The 16,300-nt window shown below is 37.9% G+C and overlaps 1 protein-coding gene across 1 annotated transcript; it reads right to left on the bottom strand.

Moving 5' to 3' along the window:
* Positions 1-826: 826 nt before the first annotated feature.
* LOC106074297 (uncharacterized) lies at positions 827-15,798 on the bottom strand. Its single transcript, XM_056017676.1, has 8 exons — positions 15,715-15,798; positions 14,022-14,105; positions 12,775-12,884; positions 10,928-11,025; positions 7,858-8,016; positions 5,752-5,886; positions 3,797-3,849; positions 827-966 (listed from the first exon to the last, which is right to left on the bottom strand). The coding sequence occupies exons 2-8, from the start codon at positions 14,077-14,079 to the stop codon at positions 827-829; spliced, it is 753 nt and encodes a 250-aa protein (XP_055873651.1). The 5' UTR covers positions 14,080-14,105; positions 15,715-15,798.
* Between the last annotated feature and the right edge of the window lie 502 nt (positions 15,799-16,300).

The raw sequence follows: 16,300 nt of genomic DNA, 5'->3' as shown, positions 1-16,300 counted from the left end.
GTGTAAATGTGTTACGAAACTTGAGTTATGATTTTTGGATTACTTGACTGAGGATTGTTTTCTATTGTGTTAACGAATCGGGATATGTAAATTTGATTTGGAGCTTGTGACATTATTTCTTTTTATCGGGGATATTGATTGATCATAGTTGGATTGTGATTCTGCAATCAGAGAGATACCAGCGTTCTGAGAACCGGTGAGTTATTTTCTTTAGTTTAATCCCACGTCTTAACAATACGATTATAGATCTTAGAGCAAACAACTTCTCTGAAGAAACAAACAAACAAAAATATTAATACAGATCTTAGGGCAATAACAATTCCAGATTTAACAAAACTTTCTGTTCATTATAAGTTCATAAAATACTCTTTGGTACACGTCGGCGCTTAAGGGCGTTGGAGGTGGAACAGGGCCGGTCTTAGATAATCGGAAGCCCTAGGTGAATTGAATTTTTTCCCTAATTGGAATAAAAAGTAAAAATAAGCAGCGAAAAAAACAAATAGTGTACTCTAACAATAACATTGGGCTCACGTTTTGCTAGTTCTTCTAAAAATTATTATTTTGAGTCCAGTACTAGGCCCCCAGCAATCGAATACCCAAGGTGGCTGCCTAGTTTACCTATGCCTAATGCCGGCCCTGGTGGGAAAGAGAGAGAGAGAGAAGGAAATATACGAAAAGAGGTTGATGAAAATTTGTATATTTTATTTTATAAATTGTAATACTTACATCTTTTATGCAAATACCCAAACCCCTTTTTTGTATCGTTTGTATTGTATGACTATTTCTACAATTTCAAATCAGGAGTGCACTGCCGCAATCCACATATTCAGTACTTGCCTGATGCAGTATTTAAAGTTCCTTTTTTGCCTTTTACAACCTTTGAAGTATTGCAAATCAGAAACTCGGTATCTGACAAGCAGCTGCCTGTGATGACTCCAACGGGAAAATTAGATTCAATAATTGTACCTTAGTAAATGAGAATCAATATCATCAAAATATTAATCTCAATTATTTACTTCTGCAGTTCTAATCGTTTAAAACTCTTGGTTAAACTCAGTGGTTCCCAAACTTTTTTACTTCACGGAACTCGTTGCACCTTCTGAGTATTTAGCGGAACACTTTGCTTATTTTTTTTTAAAAAAAAAGATCAATTCACGTGGTGGCCTAATGGTTAACTTTTTCAGTAGTTCGTGGAACACTTATCCAGGCCTTGCGGAACACTAAGGTTCCGTGGATCACTGTTTGAGAAATACTGGTTTAAAGAATAGAATGGGGTAGTTATGTTAAATTTGATCATTTAAGTGTTTCATTTTTTACTTGTGCAATTTCGAAACAGTTCCGTTGGCAAAGGTAAAAGCAGCAGCCCATTGAAGTAGATATCCTTCAGAGACAATGAAGATGGATAGGTCACCCCCTTCGCAAGCCTGCATTCAACCTAACAAGGAAAGCCCTAACCTGGAACCCACAAGAAAAACAGAAGAGGGGACGGCCTAGGAATACATGGCGCCGCGACTTGGAAGCAGATTCCAAGCAGATGAGCAAGACACGGGGGCTGTTGGAGAGACTCGTCCAGAACCGAGATGCCCGGAGGAAGATGGTTGGTGGCCTATGCCCAAGAATGGACCACAGGCAGAAATGAGATTCGAAGAGAGATCCATTGCTAATCAGGCCAAAGGAAATCGTTAACGTTCATTACTGGACCACGATGACCGCATGCTCGTGTAGTGTCTGTATCAGGGTCTTTCATCATGTCCCAGAGCTCAGGGTCTTCTCCCTTCCAACCGTCTTGAAGATGTGCGTGGGGATAGTGTTTCTAAGGTGACGGGGGCCTTGTACAGGACTTAAAAGCATTACTAAACTTGTATCAAATCTCAAATATAGCAGAGCAAAAAGCCCGTACGTCTACTAACCCAGCTGTAAGTTTTTATTAGGACTTAAAGGTGTATTTTTAACACATGATTAAATCTACTTGTTAATATATTTCCATAGGTATGACCCTAGATTGGAGTTTGGACACGTGGAATTTCTAATAAATATTTTATGCAAATCATAACAACCCAAGAGGCGCTTGCATATTTATTCACACTTTAATATACAAATTAAATAGTTTTAAGTAAAAGAAATATACAATAGTATTAGCCTAGATTGGCCTTGAGTAATGTAAGGAGCAGGAGGCATTTACTTCATGACATGAATGAGATGACATGGACTATATGACATAAACCTCATGACATGGACTATATGATATAAATCCTCATGACATGGACTATATGACATAAACCTCATGACATGGACTATATGACACAAACCTCATGACATGGACTATATGACAAAAACCTCATGACATGGACTATATGACATAAACTTCATGACATGGACTATATGACATAAACCTCATGACATGGATCACTTGACATAAACTTCATGACATGTACTATATGACATTAAACTTCATGACATGGACTATATGACATAAACCTCATGACATGGACTATATGACATAAACCTCATGACATGGACTATATGACATAAACCTCATGACATGGACTATATGACATGAACCTCATGACATGGACTATACGACATAAACCTCATGATATGGACTATATGGCACAAACCTCATGACATGGACTATATGACATAAACCTCATGACATAGACTGTATGACATAAACCTCGTGACATGGACTACTTGACACAAACCTCATGACATGGACTGTATGACATAAACCTCATGACATGGACTATATGACATAAACCTCATGACATGGACTATACGACATAAACCTAATGACATAGACTATATGACATGAACCTCATGACATGGACTATATGACACAAACCTCGTGACATGGACTATATTACACAAACCTCATGACATGGACTATATGACATAAACCTCATGACATGGACTATATGACATGAACCTCATGACATGGACTATATGACACAAACCTCGTGACATGGACTATATTACACAAACCTCATGACATAGACTATATGACACAAACCTCATGACATGGACTATATGACACAAACCTCATGACATGGACTATATGACATAAACCTCATGACATGAACTATATGACATGAACCTCATGACATGGACTATATGACATAAACCTCATGACATGGACTATACGACATAAACCTAATGACATAGACTATATGACATGAACCTCATGACATGGACTATATGACACAAACCTCGTGACATGGACTATATTACACAAACCTCATGACATGGACTATATGACATAAACCTCATGACATGGACTATATGACATGAACCTCATGACATGGACTATATGACACAAACCTCGTGACATGGACTATATTACACAAACCTCATGACATGGACTATATGACACAAACCTCATGACATGGACTATATGACACAAACCTCATGACATGGACTATATGACATAAACCTCATGACATGAACTATATGACATGAACCTCATGACATGGACTATATGACACAAACCTCGTGACATGGACTATATTACATAAACAAGATGACATGTGACATAAACAAGATGACAAGGAATGTATGACATAAACCTTATGACATGGACAATATGACATAAACCTCGTGACATGTGACATGAACTTGATGACGTGGACTGTCCAAAATAAAAACTGTCATGACATTTACATAAATAACATGGTAGACTATTTGACACGAATGACAAGACATGCACTCTGTGACATAAACCCATGACACCGGGGCATGATTGAGATGTCATAAACTGTGTTCCATTTTTCAAATACTCAAAACAAGAAAAGCTATTTACCAGTCATAGACTCGAGTTTGTCATCACACTTGGATATACTGTACGACTGGAAACTGAAGGGAAGAAAATGTGTAAGAAATAGTAGCTAGTAAAACATTGAAAGAAATAGAAAGTAGCAAACCGATTATTTGTATCTTGTTATAAAAATATGCATAAAGGCCTAAACCTGTTTTCATGACAATAAATATTTTTACAATTCCTCTATTCAAGTCGGAATCCAATACCACCACATCGGAAACAGAGGGGCACGCATGGACAGCTGATCTCAAAAAATGGCAATAGAATTTTAACAGTTAGTGTATATCGTTGACCAAAAAATTACTAGCTCGCTGGCCACATAAGGAAAACTCTAGTTTCACAGTTTTCACTTTTCAAAAAGAATTTTAATCAATTTGAATTTGGCTAGAGACTTAGATATAGGTCTGGGTCGAACATCGGTTTTGAAAGGACTATCGTGTTCTTGAAAGGACCATCGCTTTCAGAAATTTCTGAATGTCAAGAATTATTTATACAAGAGTTTGATCAGGAAAACATGTGCTTATCGTCTTCAAAGTCTAGATCTAAATACCCATGATTGGAATATTAAAAAGTGTACCGATACAATAATTTTAATTAAGTCGCCCCAGAGGCGGAGTGGAGTTTAGTCTCAGATGTCAGGGACATGTCAGATCCAGCTAAAAACTCAAATTACGATTAAGATGGCCTGGTCGCTTTTGGAATTCCTCGAAGTGTGAGAGAGGCAGAGTTAGCGTGGCCAATTCTAAAGACTTCCAACTCTGACTCTAACTGTAACTCTCGAAAAACTTCAACTATAACTTTTATAGACTCAAAAAAACAAAGATTTACTGCTGCAGGGGTAAACGACTGTATAGAAAATACGAATTACTTGGTCCGGCAGGGTCACATATATGCATGTTTTTCGTATTTTCTATAACTTTTATAACCTCGTTCTCAAAACCCCTAAAACTTTCCTCCCGCAGCTAGGCTGTTTTCCCCTACACCTCCCTTTCCCCCCCCCCCGGCCTTTTTTTGTGACGTCACCTAGCTTACGCACATGGACCTGCACTCATTTGATCATGTGACTACCGCCACGTATACGCATGGCACATACATAACACACGCAAAGTGCTGGATTTAACCTATAGGCAATACAGGCTTTACCTTGGGGCCCTTAATTGTCTGTGGCTCTACCTCCTCCACCACCAGCCCAAATATTGTTATCAAGAAAAAGGAAAGGAATTAAATATCTTATGCTGATAACGAGAGTATTTGAGATTTTTTTTTGGCACATCGGCTCAAGTTAGGCCATGCCGTTTCCCATAACCCCTCAAGGGTTATTCTCACTTCATATCTTAAGAGCTAGATTTTTTTTTACTGTTAAGTCATTGCAAGGGACCTCATATCTCCAATAGTAAAGTAAAGTTCCCCTTTCAGACCTTGTGGTCTATCGGGCAGATGATGTAAAGGTAGTCTGATTCTGTGGCCTACGGTTAACGATGGTGTCATGTGGCCAGCACAACCGCCCTTACTTTTCCCCAACTAATGTCAGGACTCAGAGGCGCCCAAAGATCCCTAAATACAAAATCCCAGTCTTCACCAGGATTCGAACCCCGGACACCGGTTTGGAAGTCAAGCGCTTTACCGCTCAGCCACCGCCCCTCCATATCTCCAATAGGTTAGGGCCTTAAAGACCAACTGAAGAGGTTTTAGGGCTCAAAGTCAAAAACCGATGTGATGCATTTTTTTTTTTACAGAATCGTAATACTTCGAAAATCAAGCGTACAAAATGTTTCGCCTAACTTTGTTATAATTATTTAGATATTAGCACTTTCGTTTTAAACGTTTTAAGAACATTAAAATTTCACAATGTCTAAACCCGGTCAGACAGACAGACAGACAAACTAACACCCCCCCCCCCCAAGACACACACACATCAAAAGATAACTTTTACTTACGACCTCAGCAACAGGTTTAGGAAATATCCTACGCCCGGAGTAAAATATTGTATCTCTTCTATTATGTGCTTTTTAAACGTCAGCGTAATCTCGTTCTTAGCCATAGAGTTAATGATTTGTAGTGTCGGATTCTGTCTGAAAGAAAACAAATGCCCAAATCAAGTCAACCAATTTTTTTTAATAAAAAGCTTATCTAAGGGAAATAACCGCAACATAACTACAATTTGGTTTAGTCTAGTTTAGTGTTGGATTATTGGGGCCCATACGTACAATTCAGGCCACGATGTGCCCATAATTATTCAAGGGCTATTTCCCCTTTCCAGGTAAAGTATTGAGAGTTGCACGACGTAAGAATTAAGAATAAGCTCCACTCACAGCTCAGATAGTACAAATTCTAGTAATCTGATAAAAATCTGTTGTCATTACCTTTTGTATCTCAATGTTGGAAGAATAAGCTCTCCCCACCCCCCTTTTTTTTTAGTATAAAAGACATTTATAAATTACCACTAAATGATAAACTAAGTATATATTTTTAATTGATTCGTGTATTGTCATTGACGTGTTGTACAAAGATCCTACCTGATTCAAGAAAGCGAAGTAGGAGAAAAAACAAGATTTTCGACAGACAGGCTGACAGACAGACTTTGTAATGAGAAAAAAAAGACCTCTCAGTAAGCCATTGGAGATTTCGTTGATCTCTTTTGTGAGCTTCGAAATGATCAGCCGAAACGCGCTCTTCTCTGATGCATTATGAGAGAGAATACCAAAGAATCATGAAGCCCCGAATAACAGACGCGTAGTGTGGGGGTGGAGGGGGGGGGTGGAGGGGGCATGATGACCCGGATGCTACAGGCAGAGAGGCGCCAAAAAAAATAAAAATCATTCAAAATACCTCAGTTAGGTAATACATTCTATGGTTATTTGTATTATATTATTTTTAAATACGTTTGTATTTACAAGCGTATATTTATATGTGATATTCATGGAAAATTTTAGGGGGGGGGGGAGCGCCAATGAAGTTTCTAGCCCTGGGCGCACTTTGTTTTCACTACGCCTCTGCCGAGTAACAGGTTTCTTTTAAACAGCCCTAGAGACACGATTGCTCGCGCAGGAGATAATCAAATATGTCGTCACGATCTGATCTTTGTGGGTAAATTAGCGTGTTGAATTGAGAACATATGAAGCAATGAAATCGAGTGATTGAAAATTAGCTATTGCAGTAAAAAAAACAAAAATCCAATCCAGACAACATCAATCAATATCAAAGTATATAGTAAAGCGTCGTAGGCGCGGTGGCTGATTGGTAAAGCGCTTGGCATCCGAACCGGGGACTGGAGTTCGAATCCTGGTGAAAATGGGATTTTTAATTTCGGGATCTTCGGGCACCTCTGAGCCCACCTAGCTCTAATGGGTACCTGACATTAGTTGAGGAAAAGTAAAGACGGTCGGTCGTTGTGCTGGCCGAATGACACCCTCGTTAAAAGTAGGTCACAGAAACAGATGACCTTTACATCATCTGCCCTATAGACTACAAGGTCTGAAAAGGGAACTATTATTTTTACTATAGTATAGCATACCATTTATACCTTGCGATCTATAGGGCAGATGATGTAAAGTTATCAGTTACTCTGGCCAACGGTTAACAATGTTTTTGGATTTCGGCTAGCACAAAGAAGAACCGCCTTTACTTTCAGCCACCTTCAGGGTAGTCTTTAGAGTTAGGTGAACTCAGAGGCGTCCTCAAAATCCCGTAGTCTTCTTCTACTTCTTCTAGCCAGCTTTTTTGCTCCTTAGCTGTAAGCTCTTTTGCAGACTTTGCCAAGGAAAAATAGTGTGCTGTTTTCTTCAGTTGTTCAGCACTGCCGTACAGGGTGTTGATTATTTTAGGCTATAGTGGCAGTAGGGTGGATTAGGAAGGGGGCATTCAAAAAGGATAGGGTTTACCGTAGTCAAAATTTCTGTATTTACCGAGATTCGACCTAGTGTTTCTAACGCCACCTCGCTCCGGACATCATCAAGCTTTTAATCCAAAAACCCTAACGAATGGAGGACGCAACCCCGGTACCCTCCTTTTCCGGACGTCCGGTAAGCTTAATTTGAACCTACCTCAGCGTTACCACGATGTACTTCTTCCCCCAGGCGGCCACAGGGAGGACCGTGTACATGTCCAGGTAATGGGCGCCCTGACAGATTTGCACGGACATGCCAAACGTATTGTTCCCCTTCAAGGCAAACGTAAACTTTTTTCCCACATCTAGGTCAGTGCTGGAGAAGAAATTGTTAAAACAAGCAGAATATTAAAAAAAAAAAAAACGTTTTAAAATATACGTTTATATAAGGGAACAAACCGCTCAATTATTGTATTTTCTCTCAATACTATACCATTTATGTACCTTTTTCTATATTAAACAAAAGTAATTATTTATGTTGTTGTTGTGGTTTTTTTTTTTTGCTTTATTAATTGTTCACGACAATGAATAATTTGTGCAAAACGTTATTTGGGGAATAACTCCACATAAAGATATAAATAAAATTTATTTCCCTTCTCGAAACTAAAATAATTAATTACCAATATTTAATTCATTTATTTGTATTTTTTCATTCGTTTTATTAAGTACAACAAATAATTGTGGAATGTTTCAACTTGATTAGAATAAAGGTGTGGGAGAAATAACTTGCAGACGATCTGACATCAGAAGACACAATGACAGACATAGTGTGTTGATATAAGCGTTGTCAAACAATATGCTTATGTCTATTGTACATAATACACAATATTATTTAAGGTTAATAATGAATTCACAGAAATTAACCAAACGTGAAGCTAGAAACTTATGAAATTATCTCGTCTGCTCAATACATAGTTTTTGTAACTGAAATTCAAAGTTGTTCTTCCTCAGGAAACGAGTTATCTCCCATTCGAATACTCTTCTGTGTAGAAACTGATAGCTTTTAGAATGTGACCCACTTCCTGATTTCATTTCTCTTCAAACTTTTTTAGTGGTCACGTGATGTCCTCTCTATGATGATACTTCTTCGGTAACCCGGAGTTACTGGTAAAAATAGTGTTAGCAAGATGTCAGAGGCAGAACATTCCAGGAATTGCCATATCAATGCTCCTTATAATACTAGAATAAAAAACTCTACACAAGTACAACTCATCAGTAGCAGTGTTTCCTAAATTGTAGGCTTGCAACACACATCAACTCTAAATTCAAACCTCTGCTGCCTAGCAAGCTTACCCAAACAAGGGAAAGGCTTCGAGAGTCAAAAAGGGAAAAAAATATAGTTTCCCTTTTCAGACCTTGCGATCTATAAGACAGATGATGTTAAGATAATCTGTTTCTAAGGCCAACGGCTAACGAGCAGGGTGTCATGTGGCCAGCACAACGACCAACCGCCCTTACTTTCCCCAACTAAAGTCAGATACCCACTAGAGCTGGGTGGACTCTGAAACGCCCTAAAAAATCTTGAAAATCAAAATACCAGCCTTCACCGAGATTCGAACACAGGACCCCTGGTTCATAGATAGTGCATACCTGAGCAAAATTCGCTTCAACAATTCACCCTGACAGAGCCTCCGACACTACTGATCACAACCGCTATCACCACTTGCAATGAAAGTGCATCAGCTGTTTGGAGGGAGGAGAAACTGTGGGCGACATCATTCCAGTAATTTCTAAAGCCCAGGCATTCTTCTTATTTCTATGAGATTATCCTTCGCGTCTGAAGGTGGCCATATAAAGACAACACCCAACAATTAGCTACCGTGTTCCCTACAGTTTGTAACTGTATACCGCGACAGACAACAGATATCGGCCTGACTTGTAGATCTCATGGGGTCGAACTTACTTGTAGATTTCATTGGGCCACACTTACTTGTATGTCCTATGGGGTCGAACTTACTTATAAGTCCTATGGGGTCGAACTTACTTGTATGTCCTATGTGGTCAAACTTACTTGTATGTCCTGTGTGGTGTACTTACTTGTAGGTCCTATGGGGTCAAACTTACTTGTTTGTCCTATGGGGTCAAACTTACTTGTATGTCCTGTGGGGTCAAAATTACTTGTATGTCCTATGGGGTCGAACTTACTTGTATGTCCTATGTGGTCAAACTTACTTGTATGTCCTGTGTGGTGTACTTACTTGTAGGTCCTATGGGGTCAAACTTACTTGTTTGTCCTATGGGGTCAAACTTACTTGTATGTCCTGTGGGGTCAAAATTACTTGTATGTCCTATGGGGTCGAACTTAATTCTATGTCCTATGGGGTCAAACTTACTTGTATGTCATTTAGGGTCAAACTTACTTGTATGTCCTATGTGGTCAAACTTACTTGTATGTCCTGTGGGGTCGAACTTACTTGTATGTCCTATGGGGTTGAACTCACTTTTATGTCCTATGGGGTCAAACTTACTTGTTTGTCCTGTGGGGTCAAACTTACTTGTATGTCCTATGGGGTCAAACTTACTTGTTTGTCCTGTGGGGTCAAAATTACTTGTATTTCCTATGGGGTCGAACTTACTTGTATGTCCTATGTGGTCTAACTCACTTGTATGTCCTATGGGGTCAAACTTACTTGTATGTCCTGTGGGGTCGAACTTACTTTTATGTCCTATGCGGTTGAACTTACTTTAATGTCCTATGAGGTCAAACTTACTTGTATGTCCTGTGGGGTCAAACTTACTTGTATGTCCTATGGGGTCAAACTTACTTGTATGTCCTATGGGGTCGATTTTTACCTGTATGTCCTATGGGGTCGAACTTACGTGTATGTCCTGTGGGGTCAAACTTACTTGTATGTCCTATGGGGTCAAACTTACTTGTATGTCCTATGGGGTCGATTTTTACCTGTATGTCCTATGGGGTCGAACTTACGTGTATGTCCTGTGGGGTCAAACTTACTTGTATGTCCTATGGGGTCGAACTCACGTGTATGTCCTGTGGGGTAGAACTTACTTGCATGTCCTGTAGGGTCAAACTTACTTTTATGTCCTATGGGGTCAAACTTACTTGTATGTCCTATGGGGTCAAACTTACTTGTATGTCCTATGGGGTCAAACTTACTTGTATGTCCTATGGGGTGGAACTTACTTGTATGTCCTATGGGGTCAAACTCACTTGTATGTCCTATGGGGTCGAACTTACTTGTATGTCCTATGGGGGTCTAACTTACTTGTATATGCTGTGGGGTCGAACTATTGTCACACGAGATGCTTTTATGACGGCTGTTAGGTTGGAGGACGTATTGTGGGACAATACTGAGAAATAGACCTGGACACAGTTGAACAAGAAAAAATTATACCAGAGCATCCACAATTTTTTGAGGGATTATAACAGGGGTTCTCAACCTGTGGGCCGCGACCCGCTTGGGGGTCGATTGACGATTTGCCAGGGGTCGCCTAAGACCATCGCAAATATGGATTATTATTTGTCTATTCTTCTATTGTTGTATGTGTGGGGGGGGGCGTGGCAGAGTGGAGGATTGTAATAGGGGTCGCCGAGCTTAAAAGGTTGAGAACCGCTGGATTATATTAAATGGCCCCCTTTTAATGCTACAATAGGAAAGCATGCATTTTGTTAGGAAGTATTAGCACTTATAATAAACCTGTCATATGATGAAACACAATGTGAACATAATTGATTTTAGACACATTTAAGGACAGCATCACTAACGAAGAAATTAGATAAAGGGTTATTACAACGATTGGACCCCACGATGACCTATTGTAAAAAAAATAAAAATTAAAAAAATAATTAAAACTCTATGGCCATAGTGCAATGTCTTCTGGGCTTGCAAAGACCTTCCTTCAGGAAACAGTACCAGGAAAAAGAAGAAGAGGCAGACAGAGAAAGCGATCGGAAGACAACATAAAAAATGAAGAAAAGGTTCAATCCAAGGCAAACGACAAATAGGAATGGAGAAGGACGGCTGACAAATCTTATGTGGTGCCCCAACGGTCGAACAGACTAAGAGATAGGTGAAGGTGGTGGTATGTTGATCGTAGTCTAGGTATTTATGGATACATTATCAATTTAAAGACCATATACTAATTGATACGAAATCGACCTTACATGAGATACTGATTGAGACGTAATTGATCTTCAACTTAGTATATATACGTGATCAAGCTTCGATCAGGAAATACATGATTGACGTGACATGCCACATCAAGTTTTGAGTTATACCTGATCGATCTTGTATCCAATATTTATTATTTATTATTCTATGCTAGATTAACACGGCATCCATCCAAGATCAATCTTTGATCAGATATCTACTCATACACATAAGTATTTATTGATACGCAAACAATTCTAGATTATGTATTTACGCATATGAGACCAGACACATATCTTTACGTAATCGACCTTAAACAGGGGCGGATTGACTTTATGGGCTGAATATCTTCAACCTCCGATGCTTAAGGCGGATTTTTAGAATATAGGTGGCAAGATAAAATAACCAACAAGGAAGCTTTGCGAAGTGGAAGGGTATCAGGACAAAAACGTTTTATCAGCAGTAGACGCCATTTATAGTTCGGGCGATATGGCGATTTTGAGGACCAATGTTTTTGACGGTCGTTGACCCATAGTGCCAACTGATGGTAGACAACTAAACCGCCTCAGGCGTATTATATTTAAAGTTATAAAAACTTGAAAAAACTTGAACATTTTCTTTGTAAATAATTCTAAATATAACTTGTAACACAATATGAGGGTATTAGCTTGAGATGAAACAAAAATCTAGTAGACCTTAGTAATAATATGAACTAATTAATATAGTAATGGTATAGGGTTAGGCATTTTGAACTTAATCTAACTCACTTCAAAAACACGTCTTTTCACTCTGGCGTCTGTCCAACCTAAGACCGCTGACGACAATGCCACTTACCTTGCATCATTCACACTGCATAGCTAACCCATTCCCACCGTCACCATAGAAACACACACATATACACTCCATAGCATCCATTTTGCCCCTGATCTTAGGTCACAAAATGAGATACAAGCGATGCTTACTGTTACAGAGCTGTTCACAGGTGAATACAAAAAGAACGTTGCAGTGCTGGATGATGAGATCATTCTGGGCAAGGTCAGCAAGAACTTATTCCCAAACGCCGTACTGAGCGCTGCAGACGTGAAACAAGAGTCACTGGTTGTACCCTCACAGAATAAGGTGCACATAAAATAATGTTCCGTTAGTAAACGTTAAAACAAAGGGAAACAACCGGGTATTTATATAATAACTACAAGAGTTGCGTCAAGGGCTTTTGCAAGACTGGTGGGAAGAGCCCCTCAGGCTCTCCGTCAAGTGGAGGTTGATGTAAACGTTAAAACAAAGGGAAACAACCGGGTATTTATAAGATGACTACAAGAGTTGCGTCAAGGGCTTTTGCAGGGCTGGGGGAAGAGCCTCTCATGCGCTCCGTCAAATGGAGGTTGATGTAAACATTAAATCAAAGGGAAACAACCGGGTATTTATAAAATAACTACAAGAGTTGCGTCAAGGGCTTTTGCAAGGACTGGGGGGAGAGCCTCTCAGGCGCTCCGTCAAATGGAGGTTGATGTAAACATTAAAACAAAGGGAAACAACCGGGTATTTATAAAATAACTACAAGAGTTGCGTCAAGGGCTTTTGCAAGGACTGGGGGAAGAGCCTCTTAAACTCTCCGTCAAATGGAGGTTGATGATGATGATAATGATGATGATTCTGATGATGATGATCGTGAGGGTGGTAGTAGTAATGATGATAATGACGAATATTATGATTATGATTAGATGATGCTGTTGTTTATGATGGTGTTGTCGTTTCTAAGGATGACGATTATAATAATTATTAGTAGTATGTTGTTGTTGTTAACGTTGTTAAAGTTAATGATGATGATAATAATGATAATGAGGATGATTATGATGATGGTGATGATGACGATGATAATTATAATAGTGGTCATTAAAGTTAAAGTTTAATGATAAAGTTTACTGATGTTGATAGTGATAATGACGATGACGGTGATGAGGATGATATTGCTTATGATGAAAATAAATTTGATGATGATGATGATTGTGATGATGATGATAATGATCATAATAATGATAATGATGATAAATTATATAAATGACGATATTGGTAATAATGATGATAATGATTATAATGATGATAATGATAATAATGATAATAATGATGATAATGATATAATGATGATAATGATATAATGATGATGATAATGATGATGATAATGATGATGATGAATATGATAGCTACTCACGCTGAAGTGTCAGTTCCACGTTCTGAAACAGTTCCACCAAAATGAAAACCAAGAGCATGCTTCCAAAGAGACGAAGATAACTCACTGCAAAGATGTTTCATTTTAGTTACATCATTTACATCATTCATTTCATTTACATCATTTACATTATTCATACCATTTACATCATTCATATCATTTACATCATTTACATCATTTACATCATTTACATCATTTACATCATTCATACCATTTACACAATTAACATCATTTACATCATTCATACCATTTACATCATTTACATCATTTACATCATTCATACCATTTACATCATTTACATCATTTACATCATTCATACCATTTACATCATTTACACCATTCATTTCATTTACATCATTTACATCATTCATACCATTTACATCATTCATACCATTTACATCATTTACATCATTCATACCATTTGCCTCATTCGCATCAATCATATCAATTACATCATTTACATCATTCATATCATTTACATCATTGACATCATTCATATCATTTACATCATTAACATCATTCACATCATTTACATCATTGATACCATTTACATCATTGACATCATTCATATCATTTACATCATTGACATCATTCATATTATTTACATCATTTACATCATTTACATCATTTACATCATTCACATGATTTACATCATTCATATCATTTACATCATTCACATCATTCACATCATTCACATGATTTACATCATTCAAATCATTTACATCATTCACATGATTTACATCATTCATATCATTTACATCATTCACATCATTCACATGATTTACATCATTCATATCATTTACATCATTCACACCCTTCTGATAAGCCTTTTTTTACTAGCAGTGATCTCCCACCTTAACATGTTTAGTGACTCAAACCTTGTAGCGAATATATATATATGAGTAATAAAGAAAATGCAGTATTTCCCTTGGCTAAACAGCCCCAGCTGTGACCGACATATTTAACCACAACCAGGGCAAGAATGACCATTGTCCGCTAGTGGTCGATTAAGATTATATTTTCGCCGTTTGTGACTGTCCTCGGAAGCAGATTTTCTTTTGGTCTCAGATGTGTATCTAGCGGCCATTGTAAGTGACCTCCAGCTGTCTCGTACTGGAGCCGTATGCTACCAGATGCTTTCTTCTATATCACTAAGGCATATATATATATATATATATATATATATATATATATATATATATATATATATATATATATATATATATATATATATATATATATTTAAACATTAAAATAGTTACTGCCGCAAATAAGTTTAAGTGACGAAAAAAGAACACAGTGAAATGAGCATTCTATCTGCGTTGGTTGCGGAAAAATATTATGTTACAACTATGATTGTCTACTCAAGCGACTGGACTAGTACCATGTCCTAGTTTCGCAATGTTTTCACTAGTTATTTTAATTTTATTTTTATTCTTAGGATATCAAAATAGTACTACGACAATTACTGGCCCTAGACCGCTACTTGCCTATGCCTAATCCCTAAGTCTAAGCTTAAGCCACTTAGGGCCGGCCCTGATCTTGATGTAGATCTTAATCTACATTCTACACTAGTCGGTGGATGAAGAATCTAGATCTAGATCCAAAGCAGAAAATGGTTTATAAATGTAATAGATCTGGATTTAGCTCTAGAATAATTACGAATTGATTGTACCTCGATATTAATTTCTTGAAAACAATCGTGTAGTTGATTAGTATTAGAAAACAAAACAAAAACAACAATCCAAGAAACAACGAAACAATTCTGAAAAAATAAATTAAATTGTGCCCCGTTTCCTTTCAACTGCATTAAAGTTTCAAATTAAAAATCTAATGACGTGTACAAAACGCTAGTGTGAAAATTATGTTTTCTCTTATTATCTATCTTATAAATTACGGACGTTACTTCAAAACAGAAGATAATCACGTCCTACGCGTCATGCATCTAGTCATGCATGTTAACCAGTGACTTGAATTCTGCCAAGTCATTGGTTTTCCAGGCTGGCTCAGGCAACTAATTCCATGCTCTAATAACACTAGAGAAGAAGAAGCATTTGTACACATTTTGTCCTAGCATATGGAATGCCTACCGTTGCATCAATGATCTAAAGAATGGAACCTCACAAAATAATCAGACTGTACTTCTTCTAGCCATTTTTATTGCTGCTGAGCTGTGAGCTCTTTTGCAGACTGTGCCAAGGAAAAACAGTGTGCTGTTTTCTTCAGTTGTTCAGCACTGCTGTACAGGGTGTTGGTTATGT

Source organism: Biomphalaria glabrata, chromosome 18 (assembly GCF_947242115.1).
Source record: "Biomphalaria glabrata chromosome 18, xgBioGlab47.1, whole genome shotgun sequence".
Lineage (NCBI taxonomy): Eukaryota > Metazoa > Mollusca > Gastropoda > Planorbidae > Biomphalaria > Biomphalaria glabrata.
This window is presented reverse-complemented; position numbering and strand designations above follow the sequence as displayed.